At 39.4% G+C, this 21,255-nt stretch overlaps 1 protein-coding gene across 1 annotated transcript in view; it reads right to left on the reverse strand.

Moving 5' to 3' along the window:
- Window positions 1-21,255, reverse strand: part of CCDC38 (coiled-coil domain containing 38) — a 31,222-nt gene that overhangs the window by 5,476 nt on the left and 4,491 nt on the right. Inside the window, exons 3-11 of the mRNA XM_034643669.1 lie at window positions 18,405-18,469; window positions 16,524-16,687; window positions 16,330-16,410; window positions 14,010-14,170; window positions 12,405-12,473; window positions 11,626-11,680; window positions 7,406-7,475; window positions 5,911-6,062; window positions 4,505-4,640 (exon numbers count right to left, since the gene is read on the reverse strand). Coding sequence (XP_034499560.1) covers window positions 4,505-4,640; window positions 5,911-6,062; window positions 7,406-7,475; window positions 11,626-11,680; window positions 12,405-12,473; window positions 14,010-14,170; window positions 16,330-16,410; window positions 16,524-16,687; window positions 18,405-18,469 — 953 coding nt within the window. The remainder of the gene's footprint in view (window positions 1-4,504; window positions 4,641-5,910; window positions 6,063-7,405; window positions 7,476-11,625; window positions 11,681-12,404; window positions 12,474-14,009; window positions 14,171-16,329; window positions 16,411-16,523; window positions 16,688-18,404; window positions 18,470-21,255) is intronic.

A 21,255-nucleotide genomic window follows, 5' to 3' on the forward strand; every position in this document is an offset into this window, starting at 1 on the left:
TTTTTTTTTTTTTTTTGCACTTACTACTCTTCATTGCTGAAACAAGTCATCCTGTATAAAAGCTATTTGCATACATGTCTTATTTCCCCTTCTAGATTGTAAGCACCTGGAGGGCAGGAGTTATTTCTTAAGTTTACACTTATATCTAAAGCAGCATCTTTCACATAACTATGCACTTAATAAATGTTTGCTGAATAAATGACTGAATGTATTTTCTCAGAAAAAAAAAGTTACAAGCAAACAGATTGCCAGGCTGACCTACAAAGTCTTTTAGGGAGTTTAATTTTCACTCTTGCTATTGGAAGCCGTTGCAGTATTCTGGTCTAAGCAGAGGCTTAGGCCAAACCTTGCTGATCCCTGTACCTGGCCACTGCGCCGTCTTAACTGTTGGTAGATATGCTTGAGCTGGTAGGTAACGTGTTTCGGGACCAAATAACTCTCAGCCTCTTTCTCCACCATGAACCCGGCATTCGCAGTTAAGAGGATCTCAATAAACTGCTGGGCAAAGTAAATCGTTCTCCAGGTAGCATCCTGCCCCAATTCCTGCTTCTGCTCAAGAAGATGAGAACCATCATGAAGCCAAAGACAAATAACACTCAAGACAGATGTGGCTCCAGGAGCAACGGGAAACCCCTCCTGGAATCACAGACTCCTTATAGAGCCACCAACATTTAATTACAAGTCAAGATCTGTTACCAATAGTTTACTTCCAACAGCTTGTCTCTCCCACCTCCTGGTTTAACCACCTTTCCGATGATCCTGTTTACCACTAAGCACCCCTTTTTTTTCTCTGACTTAACTGTATTTCCTGTTTATGTTAACAACATGCTCCTTTTTATACCTGAAACTGATACAACTTTATGTTTATTGGAATTAAAATCCAAAACTTAAAAAAAATGCTCCTTTTAGAAAACTGGGAAAAGTACAAAGTAATATTAAAGGAAGAAGTAAAAGAAAAAAGCGAAAGGCCTATTTGCCATAAAGTTCTTTTTTGCTCTCCCTTTCTACATAACATTTATATTTCCTATTTATATCAGTGTATTCCTTTTAGAAAACTTTAGAAATACAGAGGACTATAAAAGGGAAAATAAAAGCAACCCACCCATCAAGAAGTATATATTCGGTATGTAAAAACAATTTTGCTGCAGTTGGAGTCCTATTTTAAAAATATTTTGTACCCTGGTTCTGAGAAAAAAGCAACTTTAATATGAGAACGGTTAGTAGTTGATGAAAATTTCTGAAGGAGAGCTCTTGAACACTTAAGAATTTTAGAGGTGGATGGGCATTGGCCTTTCAGGATGTCTCTTTTCCAGAATGCCTTTTTTTTTTTTTTTAAGGTCTCCTTGTGAAACAGGAAAGGAAATGACAAGGAGAGATGTTTTCTTAAAATAATAAGGTAAGAACAGCATAAGAAATAGGATCAGGGAATGAGGTTAAGGAATAATAAATACTCATGTATGAGAAAGAGATTGAGGGCCTGGCCCAACAGAGCAGAAGAGCAAAGGAAAAAGGGAGCTCATGGTACAGGCCTTCTGATGACAGAGAAGTGAAGTGTCTGATCTCTGGAGCTGCCACCAGATGGCAGACCCAGCCCAGAGTCCCTCGGAGGAAGGGCTGCCTGGGAGGCTGCAAGGGATGGTAGAGTGGGCCAGAATTGTCGAAGACCAAAACTCGGATAAGTAAGGACTGGATGCCTTCCAACAGTGAATGGGAAGTGTTCTGACCAGAGGGATGTTTAGGAGTAATTATATCAAAATTAGATACGGGAGCAGGAAATGTCTCAATGTCATTTAAAGTTTTTGTATTTCAAGGATTCTATAATTCTAATCCATGTCACATACTGCTGTGTGCTGACTGCAGATAACTCCCAATTGAACTAGATCAGCTCCCTGTTTGAAAGAATAAAACAAGAGATGAAGGCATCCTGCAGATTGCACAGTAGCTTACATTCCATTTCATGTTCAATGAAAACAGATTAACTGCCACACAGAATAACATGGATAAATCTCACAAACATAGTTTTGAGGAAAAGAAGCCAGATAAGCCAGACATATTACATGATTCCATTTATATAAAGTTCAAAACATGAAAGCTAACTGATGGTAAGAGAAGTCAGGATTGTGGTCACCTTTGAGGGATGGTAGAGACTGGAAAGGGGACGTGAGGGAGGCTTCTAAGGGGGTTATAATAGTTTATCCCCTAATCTGGGGCGGGGGGCGGTTACATGGGTATATTCACTTTGAGGAAATTTCTTAAGAGATAATTTATAATTACCTTATAATTTGTGCGCTTTTCAATATTACATTATACCTGAATTTTAAGTTTTATTTTAAAAGTAAAATATGGAGGGTGCCTGTGTGGCTCAGTTAAGTGTCTGCTTTCGGCTGAGGTCATGATCCCAGAGTCCCAGGATCAGAGTCCCATATCTGGATCCTGGCTCAGCAGGGAGTCCACTTCTCCCTCTGACCCTTCGCCATCTCATGCTTTCTCTCTCTCTCTCAGATAAATAAATAAAATCTTAAAAAAATAAAACTAAAATATTGAATCAATAAAAAATGTTTTTAGGGATTAAGTAGTTAGGAGTGTGGAAGTTTAGAAATAATAAAATACTGATTTTATAGTTACAAATCCAAAGTAACTATGATGATTTGAAAATACCAAAATTAGATAAAACTGCTTACTCATAAAGGATTATGTTTTTTTCATTTTGGGATCTGAAAGAATGGGAGTGATTCTAAGAATACTTTTCCCCTGTCAACTTTCGTGCTGTGTCCCCCCTTTTCCACACTAGCATTTCACATCTCTAGGAGACACTATGAATTATTAGGCCCATTTTCCCAGAGTGTGCAATACTTGAATGCCAAAATTATACTTGTGACCAAAATTATCTTTTAAAAAGTAATTTTCAGATCAATTCTACCTATTCTGTTTAGGGACATGGTTGCCTCAAAATGTAAGAGTACTGAAAATGTTACTGTTTTATATAGCTGTCCTAAACTTGGGTGAAAGGTGTTCGGTTGGAGGAGGGTGAAATATCGCTGATATTTATCTGACATTTTTTATGTCAGTCAGCTTCAGAATTATTTAAAACAATTGAAGGGTGGAAGCATCCCAGATGTTCATCAACGGACAAATGGATAAACAGAATGTGGAATATAAATACAGTAGAATATTATTCAGCCATGAAAGGAATTAAATTCTGACACATGCTATAACATGGATGAATCTGGAAAACATTATGCTAAGTGAAAGAAGCCAAACACAGAAGAACACCTGTTGTATGATTCCATTTATGTGAGGTACCTAAAAATAGGCAAATTTATAGAGACAGAAGGTAGGATAAAAGTTACCAGAGGCCTTGAAGATGGAGGAATGGAGAATTGTGTAATGGGTACAGAGTTTCTATTTGGGATGATGAAAAATTCTGTAAATAGATGGTGGTGATGGTTACACAATACTGCAAATATACTTAATGTCCCTAACTTTTACTTGGAATAGTTAAATGGTAAATTTTGTTACCTGTATTTTAACACACACACACACACACACACACACACACAGGTTTAAAAAAAGCCAACATTAAAGAACTGAGGTGGTTGTCATCACACTTCCTGCTCTAGCAGTGCATGACCCCATTCCCTCCTAACTCAGGATACTTACTCTACCACCCTAGGAGATGTGTGTGTGTAAAGGAGTCATAAATAAATTTGCTTTTGTAACCTTACGCATCCTATGGTTAGAGAGGACACTCTTCTGAATGAGTTCCCTCAAACCTACCTCTGTTTGAAAATCACGTTCATAACCATAAATGTGTTATTAGCCTCACATATGAGATTTGAATTTTTATTTTATTTGAGATTTTTTACAAGGAAATCAATGCTAGCTGGAGTTTGTTGTGGGTCTAGAAACTAAGCATTCATTCAACAAACATTTATTGAGCATCTGCTTTATAGGGACACTTAACATATCTAACTAGGAAGGGTCATACAGTCCCTGCCCTGGAGGGGTTTGCACCCAGCTGGGAGAGATGCGCAGGTAAACAGCACAGGGGCTCCAATAATAGATCTACAGATGCAAGAGAGGCCAAAAGCTATTAGAGGCTCAGTGCTGGGCAGATACTCCATTTGGTTTTGATTCAGTGCTTCCCCTGTTAATTATTTGGTCTTCAGATTGCTACCAAAATGATCATAGGCGATGACCTACTTCATGTATATACACTCTGACTAAAAGAAATATATCTGTAGGGGGAAAAATCTCAGCATCATACCTTGTAATAATTAGAGCAACATTTTAAGAGAACCCTCATGCCAATTTGAATGCCTTCTACTATGTATGTTGACTATTGCAGACTGACACGAGAATTCCAAGCTGGTTTTCTGCCTCTATCATCAACCCAGGATTTGTGGTGTGCTTTAATTCCCCATTCCAATACTTAGTGGACAGGGAATGCATATTATTATTAACATGAGCCAAAATAAAATTACCATAGGCAAAGAAGGATTACCTGAGTGTCTGATTTAAATTCTCCAAAACTAAATAGCCTGGACCTTAATTCCAGTTCTGCTGCTTTTTCCTCTTCTCTCACACAGTTAGCCTTAAGCATTTCCTTGTGCTCCAGAAGAAACTCTATGTTGCTGTTTCTATTGCAAAAGAAAAAAGAGACCCTTGTCTGTAATTTGTGGTTTAGAAATAAATCATCAGTCAGGAGTTTCAACACTTTCCATATCATGTGTCAACATCCTATGTCCAGCAAGCCAAATACAAGTTTATAGTTTAAGACATTGTCAAAGTACATGCAACTTTTCAGGTAAAATGAGAAGAGTAAATGCATAGATGCTGCTTTTAACTTCCACCAGGAAGCATTTTCTTCCTGTGGTTCCCCTGAAACCCCCAAATAACAGCAGAGGTGATGTGTCAGGAAAGTTGTGGTGCGATCTAGAGATAGATTATGTTCTGACATAGATCCCCTTGTCCTGCCCACCCATACCCACCTCGTCCCCAAAACTCATATTGTCGGGGTAGGGCACCATATGCTGTAAGGATCGGGAGAGAGGAGACAAGGATGAAAAGGATACATCAGTGGTAATGAGTGGCTGTGAGATCATGCTTTGTGGGGTCTTATTTGAGTAAGTTAATTTGTTCCAAAGTGTAGTTTGATCTACTGTTCGAAAAGATTGCCATCTTTTGGCCCAGAAAACTCCTCCTAAAAAGGCTTTACACATTTTTATAATGGGTAGATAAACAGATCTATTCTCTGCAATTTGAAGCTATTTGCCTATAGCTTCCAAAATTACTTCCAATTACATAAAATTTTACAGAAGGAATTTCATGAGTCATCAAATACAGTCTCCTTCCCCTGACAAAAATCCTTTTTATGAGAGCCCTCCTATATCTACAGAGGGATGTTATAAAATGCTATAATATTTAAGTCGCATAATCTTGCTGAGAGTGATGGCCAAGGAAAATGCATTGATTAGCATTATCATCCAAAGCCTGATTTGATTAGCCAGATGGTAGAGTGAAAACTGCACCAAACAAAACTTAATGAGTTGTGGGATCACTATGCTGTATACTGAAACTAATGTAACACAGTGTCAACTATACTTCAATTGAAAAAAAAATTAAGGCAGTACATTTTAATTCTCTATAATCTTTCAAACTGACTTTTATTATTGCTAGCTAGGAAAATATTTTGACAAGTGAAAGGAAGTAGAGACTAAAACTAAAGTCAGTCTACTTTGTGTAAATATAACTTCTACATTTTACACCCTACAATGTAAATTATTATTAATAGAAATCCGACTCTAAATCCAGAGAGACCCTGAGGAAGGTTCACACAGGAATAAGTTGGATTCTGTCTCTGATTAGAGACTGCTTAATAGAAAAATCTGCTTGTTCTTAATAACTTACATTTTATCCTGTATAAGTTTTTCTCTTTTATTTACATCTTCAAGATTTTCATCTACGTCTTGGGAATATTGTACCAAAGTTAGGTTCTGCTCTTCCAGCTCTGTGAGGACTTGAAGTAACTCTTCCGGTTCTTTGAAATAAAGCTCTGGCTCCTAACCAATCAGTAATAAGTATAATTCACTTAAAAATATGCTACTTAAGCACATATGACTTATCTAGAAAAATGCAATGGGGAAAGGAATGCCATTCTGATTATGAGGGAGAGCTGGCCATTCTGATTATTTCCATGAGAACTGGCCCTCAGGAAGAGGACTTTTAGGGTGCTGGGGGAGATGAAAGTTATTATAGAAGGGAAAAAGGAAGGTAACGAAAACAGAAAGAAGAAGGGATGGAGCAGAAGAGGAGACCAAGGCAGGAAAAAGGGAAAGATGGGTCTAGGGAAAGGTAGGAAAGGGAATAGAAGAAAGAAAAAGGAGGCTAAGTGAAGGTCATTTTCTCCCCCCATTTTATTTTATATTTTCCAAGAAATAAATATACGTATTACTTTAAGTAATTTTAAATTTTAAAAAGACGACTTGGGTATTTGCACACCATGTTCATCATATTTACTTCATTGATGGATGAATGGGTAAAGGAAATGTGGTATATCCATACAATGGGATATTATTCAGCCTTAAAAAAGAAGGAGACCCTGGCACATGCTGCCACATGGGTGAACCTGGAGGACATTAGGTTCTGTGAAATAAGCCAAGTTACAGAGAGAAAAAACTGCATGATTCCACTTTTATGAGGTATCTAAAGTAATCAAACTGTTAGAAAGTAGAACCGTGGTTGCTAGGGCTACAAGGAGGGAGAATAGGGGAGTTCAGTGGGTACAGGTTTCTGTTTTGCAAGATGAAAAAGTTCTAGAGATCTGTTGCACAACAATGTGCATATAGTTAATACTATACTGTACATTTAAATTTAAAAATGGTTAAGACAATAAATTCTATGTTACGTTTTTACCACAATTTAAAAAAAAAGATCACTTGTATAAGATGTGTTATATGTAATAATGGATGGTGTTTTGAAGTGTTTTTTGTTCCTTGTGAATTTCTGTGATTGTAGTCAGGATGGGGTTAGCTCAAAGTCCGTCTTGTAAAATAAAGGGCTGTTTTGTTGAAGGTTGATTTATCTTACGGCACAGCTACACAGCATATCTCAAACTCCAGTAAAATGATAAGCAATCAGAAAATGGCTATTTTATTCTCTACAGGATGGCTGTAGAGAATATATATATATATCTCCTAAATTATTACCTTCTTATAAACATTTTTCATAAGATGGTGACAAAGATGAACTATAGATGCAACTGGGAAACAGCGTCAAAATCATAGTTTCTTCTGGAAAGTTGTGGAATATTTGGAATAGGAAATTTTAATTTTAAAAGAAAAAAATGAGCACTTATACTTTTCACCAAACACAATATATAAATCAAAAAAGATAATCTGGTTACCAGATCATAGTCTGTATCATCATCTAAAAAGAATTCTAAGCTGTCTTCTGAACTGATACTCTCAGCGTGGCTGTAAAAGAAAGAAAATGTCTGATTTCTGAGCCATTTTCAGTCAAAAGGTTTGCTTCATTTCTAAATTGTCTTTGGAACTACAACATAGTCCTTTTCAATAGCCTTTTTAGCCTTTTAGGGAACTGCTGTTTTCAGGACTCAATGGATTCCACACATATGCAAAAGAAAATCTGATTCCGGACAGGGGTGACATATGCAAACAAGTGAGGCCACAAAGAAAGGCCAGACCATATGGTACCAATTATTTGAGGTGCATTTATACGAGATCTTTTTAAAGAAGCACATGACAACCTACATTGCTGCATCTGTTTTGTTCCTTTTAATGCAGTCTTCTTGACAAACTAAACATGTGCTCTGGTGCTCAAAACAAGGCTTGTTCCCAGAGTAATACAGTATTTGTCTTCTGAACAGCAAATTTTACTGTTTAAAATATCTTCTGATCAGGCTGAGGAAGTGTTGGTTGGGGGAGTAGGGGATGAGGTACACTCTTAAAGAAAAATTACGTGGTTTGCATAGCAGCTCTGGAAAAATCCTTTAAGAAAGATAAATTGAAAATGATTGGGAAATTTAAAAGGCAGAGACTAGGGAGAGTAAGGTGGCTGTTGGTGTGATCTAGGTAATTAACACGTTCAAGTAGAGGGTAGTGATGAAGGGAAGAGTGAGTAGATGGGTTGGGGAAGAGAGGAGAATTTAGAGATACATGAAAGAATGAAACCATGGGAACAAAGAGTAGAAAGAGCTAGTGGAGCCAAAAGAGAAGAGACAAAGATGACAAAGTAGTCCTAACAAGATGGAAAACAGTTTAAGGATGAGCTAAGAAAAAAAATTAATATTTGCTTTGTTTGTGTTAAGTTTGAGGGAACAAAATACCTGTATGAGCTGCCCTTTAAGCCATGGGAAATAAGGTGTGGGAACATGGAGAAAGAGCCATAGATGTAAATGAATATTTAGCAAACATTCCCTGAGAAAGCATTTGATAACTACTGTTCACCCAGCTCTTCTCTTGATCCAGTGGTGTCATTTTCTAATCAGTCTCCTCTCTGAAATTCCTGTTACCTTTTTGGTTTCCTTTTTGACGTAAGTGTCTGTGGTTCCTCAGCCTTCTTCCCCTCTCATTGTACCCACTGTTTGGGGTTATTTCATCCTCTTTTATGTTGTGCAACAAGGAACAATAATGAAACTGGATCCCTTGTTCATTGCTGGAGGTATCACTGCTAGTATACTAATGGATCCCACATATCTGTCTCTTTCTCTTGAGCCCTAGACTTCAGTGTCCAACTTCCAACTGGACATCAATGTCTACTTGGTTGTCCTACAAGGAGCTAAAACTAAGACAATCCAAAATCACACTCCTTATCTTCCTCTTCAGGTCTGCTCCCCTTACAGTGTTCCCAGTATTACTGAATGCCAACACCATACACTCAGTTGCCACATAAATTTGGGAGTTATCTTTGACGAAATGTGTGAGTTATTTTTGACCACTCTCTTTTCCTTACACTTGCCCCAATCTTTATGCAAGCCTTTCAGAGCCTATCAGTGCCACTTCCCTGAGGTGTCTCACAGCCTTTACTTCCTCCTTTGTTCCCACTGTCACTCTGTGGTTGAGGCAAATAATGAACTGACTCCCCCATAACACAGTCTCTCCCCTGACTGTGACAACAGACTCCTAACTGGCCCCTCTTAACTAGATTTGTCTCCCTCCATATCATTCTCTAAAATAGTCCCACATCCAATTTTCTAAAATGTAAATCTGATTGAGTCTCTGTTACACTCTTACTTAAAACCCTCAGTGGCTCCCCAGGACCCTTGGGACAAAGCACAGGCTCCTTAGGGTGGCACCACTGCTTACCTGCTCATGATAAAATAACTATTCACCCCTTGAGCCTCTCACTTTCACCCTGTGGCCCAGCTATTTTGAGGAGGGGGGGGATGGGCACAATGTGAAGAGGAGCGGGAGATAACAGGCTTCCAGCTAGGGAATGCATAAGTCACAGGAATAAAAGGAAGATACGCAACGATATAATAGTGTTGCAGGTGACATCTGATAGCTACACTTGTGATGAGCGCAGCATTGTATCACGATGTTGTACACCCAAAACTCATGTAACATCGTATGTCCACTATACTCAAATAAAAAAATAAAAAATAAAGTAACCAGAATAAACTTTTAAAAAAAACACACACAATGAGATATATACGTCTATCAAAATAGCTGAAATTTAAAAAAATAATGAAAACAGTAAATGCTGATGAGAATGTAGAGAAACTGGATCCCTTCTTCATTGCTGGAGGGAATGTAAAATGGTGTAGCCACTCTGGGAAACAAATTGGCAATTTCTTTAAAAACTAAGCATGTACCTACCATCCAACTCGGCAACTGCACTCTAGGCATTCATTTATTCCAGAGAAATGGAAATGATGTGCTCACAAAAAGTTGCACAAATGTATTTACAGCAATTTTATTCTTTATAGTCCCAAATTGGAAACAGTCTGGATGTTGTTCAGTAGTGAACAGTTAATTTGTCGTGTGTCCATACCATATATAGTTGACTGTAACAATGTGGGGGTTAGGGGTGCCAACCCCCTATGCTGTCAAAAATCTGCATGTAACTTTTTTTTTTTTTAAAGATTTTATTTATTTATTTGACAGAGATAGAGACAGCCAGCGAGAGAGGGAACGCAAGCAGGGGGAGTGGGAGAGGAAGAAGCAGGCTCACAGCGGAGGAGCCTGACGTGGGGCTCGATCCCACAACACTGGGATCACGCCCTGAGCCGAAGGCAGACGCTTAACCGCTGTGCCACCCAGGCGCCCCTGCATGTAACTTTTGACTCCCCCATAACTTATCCACTAATAGCCTTCTGTTGACCTGAATCCTAACCAATAACTTAGTCAATTAACATATTTTATATGTTATATATATCATATACTATATTCATACAATAAAGTATGCTAGTAAAAGAAAATGCCAAGAAAATCATAAGGAAGAGAAAATATATTTACAGTACTATGCTATGTTTATCAAAAAGAATTCCACATATAAGGGAAATTGCACAGTTCAAACACATGTGGTTAAATGGTTAACTGTAATACTACTCAACAAGAAAAAGGAGCCAACTATTGATACACCCAACAGCTTAAATAAACCTTCAGAGAATTATGTTCCATAAAACATCCAATCCCAGAAGGTTACGTACTGTATGATTCGATTCCATTTATGTAACATTCTCGAAATGACAAAAATCAAAGTGATAGAGAACAGATTAGTGGTTTCCAGGAGTTAGGGGGAGGAGGAGAGAGGAAAGTGGATGAACTTACAAAGGGGCAACATGAAGAATCCTCGTGCTGATGTTCTGTGTTTGATGTATCTCGACTGTACCAGTGCCAGTATCCTGGTTGTGATGTTGTACTACAGTTTTGCAGGATGCTACCACTGGGGTAAACTGGCTAAAGGGTACATGGATCTCTCCGTATTATTTCTTGCAAATATATGTGAATCTACAACTATCTCAAAATTTAAAAAAAAATTAATTAAAAGCAAAATAAAACATTGACTCTTAAATGCCACAGAAGCGGAGTGACCTCAGGGTCCCTGGAATTTAGAGTTCAGTGTCTGTGTTGACTTTTGTCATGTGTGATTGTCATGGATACTATGGTGCTGGCCCAGATCCTCTCCTGGGGGCCAATGTACCCATCCTGGACATCAATATATTTTCTTAAATAGCCAGGGTTGAGAACTAGCAATTCATGAAATAATGAGTATTAATCAATCAACAATCAAGTAAGGGACAAAACAAACAAAAAAGCTTTATGGTCCTATCACAGCAATTTTGAATGACATGGTAAAACTGCAAACACAGGGGTCAACAGAGTAGCTTAATAAACGAATGGGCAGTGGCTCTGAGAGAGCCAGACCCAAGATGCAGAGGGCAGGCAGTTTCTGCAAGTAGCAGTGACAGGCACTCATCAAAGAATGCACGGAGGCCTGTGGGAGCCCAGCCACCTCAGGAGCACCCGGAAATGGTAACCACTACCTCCAGGATCTGTCAGGACAGGTATGCATTTGTGGTATCTATGTTGAAGAAAGTCTAAAAGGGATATTTTCTGAAAAACATTCACAGTTTCCAAGAGAGTTAAGTAGGTTCCATACCTTGATAAGGATGATTTCTTATTCTCTAGGGTGAGAGTGGACCTGTGCGGTTTTCCTGTTCAAAATGTCCAGGTGAAGTCCACATCATTGGTGATGGTGGAGGTGAAAAGACATAACGTGGAATTAGAAATGAGTCCTTGATATTTGGTGCAAGATGTTCATTTTTTTTCTGCATGGATATGCCCATTCTTTTTATTGTTATTAGAATGATAATCATAGAAAATGGAGTGAGCTCATTTATTCTACTGAAATTGGGCTCCAAGCCTAAGAATAAAATCAAAGGCAATGATTGGTGGCGGGGNGGTGGGGGGGGGGGGGGGGGGGGGGGGAGACCGCAGAGCACGGTACATATTGTCAAAAACATGATATAACTATTGATAGTCCCAAATCAGGGGCATAAATTGTGAAATATGAATCATGGTCCTTTTTTTTACCTAACCATATATATTTCATATATAATCACAGATTTTTAAAAATCAAGGCAAAAAATAAAAATGATGGACACTTCAATTGTTACGGCTTGTGGAGGGGATGACCTGTGCCAGGTTCTCTGCCACTGACTTCTGTGCCTGTCCTGTCCATTCATCCACCTCTCCAAGTCTTGTAATCAGGTCAGAGAGAAAGAAATGGAACTCCTAGCTCCCAAGGATTATGGGTGATGCAGACACCACCTTTTGTTTGCCAGGTAAGCTCATAGGTCCTGGATTTCCAATTTGAGACAGGCACCTTCTCTGGTTTTACTTTTGTAAATGAAGTCCCAAATCTCTGGTGTTACTTACCTTGGTGATCTCTTTCCATGTAATAGTCATCTGAAAATGATATCTTCCTGGCATCCTCAGTATTGCCCTCTGTTTTGGTTGTATTTAATTTTAGAAATGAAAAACAAAAAGGGAGAGAAAGAGGGGGGAAAACACTTCTGAGAATGAGAGATATATCTCATGGTGAAGGTAGAGTTACTGTGAAAACTTACAAGGACAGAAATGGAGGATGGGGACATTTTAACAAGCAAATGTATGATGCAGATGACAAGGGCTGGTCTCTGACGACAAGGGCTGGTCTCTGGAACAGGCAGAATGGAGGGGAACTGACCTACATGGCATGAGGATATCCCTATTTCCTGCATCAGTCGACAGCCTGATAACTTCTATAATCCCAGTGTCAGCCATTCATTCCTCTGGACTGAGGGACTCATTGCTTTCTGAGCATCCTCTAGTTAAAGGATAAGTCTAGGAGCACTGAATTTTCAGCTGCTAAATGCAATTACTTTCTGGTTTCCTTTCTATATGTTTTCTCTCTTGTCGAACAGTGTATTGAGTTTAACCAAGTGCCATCACTGTGTTCAGTACTCTGTGCACATGATCTAATTTAATCACAGCACGGTGAGAGACACTGAGCAGGACAGCCATCACTGCTGTGCTGGTAAATGTTTAACCATCAGCTCTCTGGAAGAGTTCTCCCTGATTTGTAGTTTACTGGCTTCTATGGGGTAAATGCTTTTACCCCAGAGTCTCAGGATCAGCTCTCAGCTGAAGACTCTGCAGAGAACTGTCTGTGTAGCTCTCTCCTCCTCAGTACTCTGCTCTGGGAACTCCAGTCTCCCTCCACTCTTAGCTCTGTCTTCACAATTCATGGGGCTTGCTGGCTCCTCCTCCCTCTGCTGCATCCTGGAAATGCTCCCCAGCCACTATGCTGAGGCCATCATTTGGCTCATCTCATTTGGCTCTCCTCTATCACAGATCACTCTGCTTCTCTCCTTGATGCCTGATGCCTGAAACTATTGCTTCTTATATTTTTCAGATTTTTTTAGGCAGGAGGGTAAGTCTGGTCCATGTTACCCCAATATTGCTTTAAGTGGTAGTTTTCCTCTTGCATTTGTAATCCCATTTTGATCACTTATTCAATTCTTATATATAATACATCTATTTTTGGTCCATTGAGCTGACTTCCTAATACCAGTATCATGCAGTGTTAATTTCTGAGACTCTGTGATAGTATATAGTACTTTAAAAGATTAGTAATACCGGGGCGCCTGGGTGGCTCAGTGTCTTAGGCAACTGACTCTTGATTTCGGCTCACGTCATGATCTCAGGGTCCTGAGATGGAGCCCCACGTTGGGCTTCATGCTCAGCAAGGAGCCTACTTGGGATTCTCTCCCTGTGCTCCTCCCCCCACTTCTCCCCTGTCTTGTGCACACTCACTCCCTCGCTCTCTAAATAAATAAATAAAATCTTTAAAAAAAATAATATCAGAGATAGTGGGAATCCTTGTTCAGGTTCTGCTTAAAATAGAAATTCTGACTGTTTAATAAATAACAAACAAATATTGAAACAATAGTTGAGAATTAAGGATATTTACTTAATTGAAATTAAGAACATGTGACTCACTTGTTAGTATTGGGAGACTAACATTCATACTGTCTCTACTCTTTGTCATCTGCGCCCTTTTCAGCGCTTGTTGGATTTGCCAGTGTTTTGGAGACAATTTCAGCAGAAAGAATCCATATTTCATGTACTCTCGAAGGAGGAATTCTGTTTTTGCTATCTCACTACTCAAAAGAAATGAAGATATCATTAGAAATATCCATGTGGAATCAGATTCATTTTTTTAAAAGGTTCACAAAATTCGTTTCCTTGATTATGAATTTGAATAATAATTTATATAACAAAAATTGTAAGTAGGGTCATAAAACTATAGGCATCAATAAGATAAAAGGAGAAGAAAAAACCCATAGGAGTGCTATTGGAATAAAACGTGCCAAGGATATACACACATGGAATAGACTGATGATAATTTTACTCCTTTATTTCTGTGGGAAATGATGTATTAAATTTTAGACACAGGGAGAAATTAGAAGGGAGCAGAAGATGATACTTAACATGAGAAGAATAAAGAAAACTAACACCAAGGAGCACCAGCTATTCAGTGGACAATATGCAGGACGCACGACAGACACCATTTCATTCTCTGTACAGCACTTTACAATCGGTATCATTCCCATCTTTTGGAAGAAGAAATGAATGACTTGCCAAGTCATCTGTCCAATCAATGGCAGAGCCAGCACTCAAACCCGGGTCCGGCTGACTCAGATGCCCAAGCTCTCGCCACCAGTATCCAGGGACTTGGACTGAAAGCCAATAATGATGTTACAGAGTGGACCTTGAAGGAATGTTTAAAATAACAATGAAGGTCCTCGTGAAAGGGCGCTCCACTTATATCCTTTGAGGCTTCCCTAATCATACCCTCTTCACTACCCTTATCAATATGACTCCTACACCAGGATTGTCAGCTCCAGTACTTCCTTCCGGCAGTGCCTGCTTCAGGACTGATGTGAGAGTGAGATTCAAGAGCCAATAAGCAGCTGGCTCATGTATGAATCACTCTGAAAGATGTTGGGGGCCCCTCATTCTCCTACCACTTTGTTTTTAGATGGAAAGCTCCCAGATGTGCTACAAGAACAGGGTTAAAATAGCATCACACAGCTGTCAAGCAAAAGCGTCAGAACAAGCTCCCTTCCCCTTTGTAAACAGATTTCCAGCCCTACCTGCAGTGGAGGACCTTCCTGGGCCATCTCAAGCCCAGAGAGAGAAAAAGGAAATAAGTAGCAGGTGTCTGCATCCTTTGTGCTGCTCCCAGCTTGATTTTCCTGACCTTTCACACCTTTCTAGGATGACACATAGACACAAAGCACGGTTTGCTGGGTGGCCATTGTGCATAAATACAGTACTCTCTGCAAGCCTAGAGGCTGCTATTCTGGTTCTACAAATAGAACAGAATCTCCTAATTACATGATGGAGTGAAGGAGGAAGGGAATTCTCCACCTTGGAATGCCTTCAACTTTAGGTTCCTGAAATAGAAAAGGCTCTGTAGCCAGAATGTGTTTGAAAACACACATTCTGTTAGTAACAATGGGTTTCAGAGAAACTACCATCCAGTTCATTTGCTATATTTTTAGATAAGCTGTTGTCCGCTTCTCTGAAAACTCTAGGACTTGGTTTTAGAGGACAAGTAAGTATCAAATCCTCAAAAAGAAAAAAACAAACAAGTGTAGGTATGACTTGACACCAAGACTTTCATCTCCTGGGTCATGAAATTACTGTCCAAGAATGATGATAGAAAGGAGTTCTTTAGATATTTATAGACCAAGTGAGATACACTTGACCACAGAAGAAAACATCTGGGCTTGAAAAAAAAAAAGTGGTGGGTGGTATAATAATTTTATCCCAACTCTCCCTGTAATTTTTGTCATTATAGATCCCGGCTTTTAATATCAATTCTAGTTTCAACTAAGCATAAGTATAAATATAAAAAAAAATACTGCCCATTTTAGGTGAGAGATGGTTGTAAAAATCAATCCCACTTTCAGAGATGTTAAAATGTGGAAAGAAATATGCCTTCAAATGAATGAAAGAAGGCACTTAGAAAATAATTCATGGTTTATGCTTAACATTGGCTTGCTTCTTTTCAACCAATTTCTAGGCTTCTACACTGATAAGTTACAGAAACTTTGCAGCCAGAGGTCCCTGTACTCTGATACCCAGGCAGAGACAGATGGTCCTTGATCGACAGATAACTTATTTAAAAATGAGGTCCTACTTAGGAAATCATCAACTGATAAGGAATATTCCCACGTAGGTCTTGCTAGGCACAGGTAGGTTTCAAGGGGGCGGGACGTTTGAGAAGGAATAGATGGTGACCCGGGCTCACCTTTTCACTGCCTGCACCTCCATACTGGCTTTCTTTAACTCTGCTGTCATTTGGAGTTTGTTTATAGTTTCCTGTGCTGCACTGAAAAGTGACGGGGCTTTGTTAGTTTGTTTTGTGTTGTGCTGTATTCTGAGAAACTAAAAAGGGGGAGGGGAAAAAGGCAATTCGGCCAGAGTGAAAAAAAAAAAACGAACATTTTAAGAGCATCTGCAGATCTGTGGTCATTTTCTCGAAGGAACTCTTCAAAGGCCATTGCGTCTTCTTGGAGCTTTCTTTCGGCTCTTGTGAGTTGCCGTTCCTTCGCCGCCATGTGTTTTTCAAACTTTTTAATTGTATTTCTTTTGGTTGACAGGGCATACTAGGAATATTGGAAACAGAAGTGCAACATTATGCCACATTTCCAGCTCATTGCTAGTACATTTCAACAGTCTCCTAATAAAGGGGAAAATAACTTGCATAGTAAGTGATCACTTGTATTAGAAATATAGCATGCCAAGTCTTGAGACAATAGTCTTTATTTTATGAAGGAATTTATTTTGGGATCGTTAGAAGGGAGACTAATTCCTCTCTTTCACTTTTTTTATGAAGAGGCTCAATATGGTTCCAACATGGCTTTGTCCCACAAATCAAAAGTAGCTACATATCCCCTCAGGCTCTATCCTAAAAAATTAAAATTAAAATAAAAAAAAACCCCTACATATCCCTCCAAAGAGGTCTACCTGGTATTATCCACAATATTCCTCCAAGATTTCTGGGCATTGGGAAATGGGGCGGTCTGCAGTCACGAAGCCTCCTTCATTAGGAAGTAGCCCGGGAGAATGAGGTTTTCACCCTGCTGTGCCTATGACACATTCCTCCAAGCTGTCCAAGGGTAGGGGTGTTTACCAGCCTCCAAGAACCCTGTGTAGATCCCCAAATACAACTTTGATATCTAGCTTTTATTTTTTCAGTACAGAATATAAGAATTCACTATGGTTTTTAATGCCATGCATGAAAAAGGAATTATAAATAAAGTCACATAAATTATAAATGAATTTAAAATATGTTATTGAGATCATTCTAAAGAAATAACACCCGGGGAGCCAGGGACCAGACAAAGTCACCAGAGGTCTTCAGTAGAGGAGGGGCACGTGTGGAGAGCAGACTGAGTGTAGGGAGCAAAAGTGGAGGCAGACCAGTGTTCAGAAGTTATAACAATAATTCATACAAGTGATATTGGTGACGTGCATTACAGTGGCAGCAGGGGAGGTCGTGAAAAGTATGTGAGTATGGATATATTGGGAAAAAAATACATTTGAAAGTATATTTGGATGTGGGTTGTAGGTTGAAGAGTTGAGGATAACGCCAATGTTTTTGGCCTAAGCAACTGGAAAAATGAAATGGCTACTGACTGCGATGGGGGCAGTCTGTGAGTTGCAGATTTGCGGGGGTAGGGAAGAGTATAGGAGGGGCAAATTTTGGAAATGGGAAGTCTGAGGTGTCTACTGGTCATCTAAGTGGAGATGTTAAGAACTACAGTTGCCTTTGTGAGTCTGGAGTTCAGGGAAGAAGATTGGGGTAGAAAAATAAGTTTGGAAGTTGTTAATGGGGAAGTGGAATTTAAAGCCATGGGCCCGGAGGAGGGTAGACAGAGCACAGGGCGAGGAGTGAGCCCTAGGGTGTTCCAGTATTTGGAGATCCAGGTTCTCCTAAACAAGGAACAAGAAAAGAAAACTGAAGAAGCGAGCAGTGAGTGACGAGGAAGAACCAAGAGACAGTGGGTCCTGGAAACCAGCCGAAGAAGACATTTCAAGAAGAGGAAGTGACGGGAATGATCTAACTGCTGCTGAAGGGAAGGAAAAGGAAGCCTGGTGACAATTTGAACTTGGCGACGGGAAGGTCACTGAGAACCTTGGCAAAAGCAGTTTTGGTGGAATGATGAGGACAAAAGCCCAACTGAAGTTGTTTAGGACAGGATCGGAGGGGCAACAGATCTGGAGCATGTAATGAAAAAATAAACTATCAAGGTGAAAGTTTGGCAATGCTCTGCCAGAAGTCTTCTGTTTGACTAATGGGAGAAAAATTATTTTTACTACCTCCAGCAGAAACCTGTCTCTCTGGTCATTAATAAATTCATGAATAGTCCTTTTTGTGTCCGCACCTTCAAAGAAAATTTAAATAGATTTAGTTCATTATCCCTCTCTCGAGCATCTATAAAATAAAAGCTATGTAATTAAATTACTGTATATGGTATGTATCTGACTTAAAAAACCACTACCCCTTCAAATAAACTTTTTTCCTAATCACTAAAAAACTAATTTCATAATAGTAACTACCATTTATTTTGTGTCCATCATATTCCAAGAACTTTATTAGACACTTCAAATAAATCATTTTATTTGATCCTAACAATAACCCCAATGACGTACATATTTCTGTACCCATCCTGTATGTGAGCTCAGAGATGTCAGGATGCTTGCCCAAGATAACGGGGCTAACGTGGCAGAAGTGGCGTATGACTCCTAAGCCTGTGCTGAAGGAGACCAAGCTGTTTTAAATCTTAGTGTTTTGGCCAATCTGGATATAAAACCGTAGTCCTTTGGAAAAATGTGCTTGGGGATCACAAACCAAATTTACGTTAGGTAAGAAAAAGATGACAACTAGCTTTGCCATCTAGCAATAAAAAAGACCAAAGCTTCCTTTCAAGGTTTCTTCATTCTGGAAAAATTACACATAGGCTGCATTTCAATAATGTTCGCTTCAGGAAAAATCAACAGAATGTGGTATAGAACAAAGTCTATTAAAAAAAATCCTAATCTGTCCATTTACTAAATATTATAGTCGTGCTTACTATTTCAGGCTACTTTAACATGATACTCTCTGGCTGAGTTGATGTGATTCTATTCCTCAAGTCTAAATAAACTGGTTATGGCGGGTTTCCCATTTTGGCCCTTCTAGCTATCCAGAAGGTTTTTTAACAAAGAGACCACGTATGATAAAACCGTCTTCCAACCACTAGTGTTCCCGAACACCAGAGTACCTCACCACTCACTGGGGGTGTGACCCAGAGGCGTTACTCTCTGAGAGTAAAACCACAGTCAAGCTGCCAGCTGCCTGGAGGGGGAAGTGGCACTTCTGTTATGCAGCCTAACCCATCTGTCTGTGACAGTTGCCTGTGTCATTTCTTTGAGGTGATCTAGCAGTTGGCTTCTGTTGCATACACAAAAATAACTGGGCTCCCAAAGTAGGGGTCACTTGCTCATTTTACATCACATAGGCTTGTCTTTAATCAGAATTCAGGCAGGAAATGTGAGATTGGGAAATGGGGGTTTCAACCAAATCAACTTATGATTGGTAAGTCTGAGGGGGATTTCTTTATTTTAAATGAAAATGTTCAAATTGCTTATCTGTGAACCAGCAGAAACTGACAACACGATTTCCATTGCTGACAGAGCCCAGACTGCCCTGGATAATACCAAATGATTTTACTATTTCCTTTTTTTTTTTTTTTAAGATTTTATTTATTTATTTGACAGAGATAGAGACAGCCAGCGAAAGAGGGAACACAAAGGGGGAGTGGGAGAGGAAGAAGCAGGCTCCTAGCGGAGGAGCCTGATGTGGGGCTCGATCCCATAACGCCGGGATCACGCCCTGAGCCGAAGGCAGACGCTTAACCGCTGTGCCACCCAGGCGACCCTTTACCATTTCCTTTTTAAGAGTCTACTGTATGTCATTTACTGTTAAGAGACAGTAACCCCTCTGTCGACCAGCATGATGTCAAATAGGGTTATCTGCAAAGTCGTATTTGCTAGTTGTCTCAGAAGTGGTAGTGTGGCAAGGGTTTCTGAAGATAGCCACTTCGTGCAGAACTCTAAAACATGTCACGTATAATTTTAAGTGCTCTTGATGACTTACGGTTCACCATTCTACAGAGGTGAACTATGAGACACAGGACTGAACCTGGCTGTACCCATCAGTGGTATAGTCACTGATACCGCCATGTTGCCTGACATTTGCACTTCTTCGTACAACTATACTGCAAAATGTGTGCCTCCAAGATCTAAAAAAGTTAACATGGCTTCCCTCTTCTACACTAATAATTGATTCCAAAGTTCTTTCCCAGGTGTTTCTTTTTTGTTGTTTTCTCTGAAGATTTTTTTTTAATCATAGTTTGACAAAGTTATCAAATTTTTAAGTTACCACAGCAAATCCTGGGCACTCAATGTATCTTTCTTCCTCCCTTCCTTTCTTCCTTACTTTTTAATTTTAATTCAAAAATTTAGACAAGACTCATCTTGGAAGATTTTATGACCCCATCATCCTAGCATTAATCACTTCAAACTCACTTTCTGTCTCATTTGTAAGCACTTCTTAATCTGATAAGAAAAGTCCATGATGTTTTGATTACCATATTGTTCTTTTTAATAGAGCAATTAATATCCTGTAATATTTTTAACATGTTGCCCTCAAGTGCCATTATAACAGGTTGTGTTTTTGCAACAAAAGGAAAACTTACTTAATTCTATTAGCTTCCTGATTCTGGATATATGCACTGTATGGCCCGGAAAAGTATGTTTTCTTTTTTAAAATAGATTTTTTTAAAAGATTTTATTTATTTATTCGACAGAGATTGAGATAGCCAGCAAGAGAGGGAGCACAAGCAGGGGGAGTGGGAGAGGAAGAAGCAGGCTCACAGCAGAGGAGCCTGATGTGGGGCTCGATCCCATAACGCCGGGATCACGCCCTGAGCCGAAGGCAGACACTTAACCGCTGTGCCACCCAGGCGCCCCTAAAATAGATTTTGTCCTGATTCTCAGCTTCCATTTACAAAGAACGCCCCCATCCAAAGTATGAGACAGCATACTTTTTTTTTACCCCCAGAAAAGCCCCCAAACCTGACATTAACAGTAAATATTCAAAATAATATTCTTAAACAATAATCTAGAC

Source organism: Ailuropoda melanoleuca, chromosome 15 (genome assembly GCF_002007445.2).
Source record: "Ailuropoda melanoleuca isolate Jingjing chromosome 15, ASM200744v2, whole genome shotgun sequence".
Taxonomy (NCBI): Eukaryota; Metazoa; Chordata; class Mammalia; order Carnivora; family Ursidae; genus Ailuropoda; species Ailuropoda melanoleuca.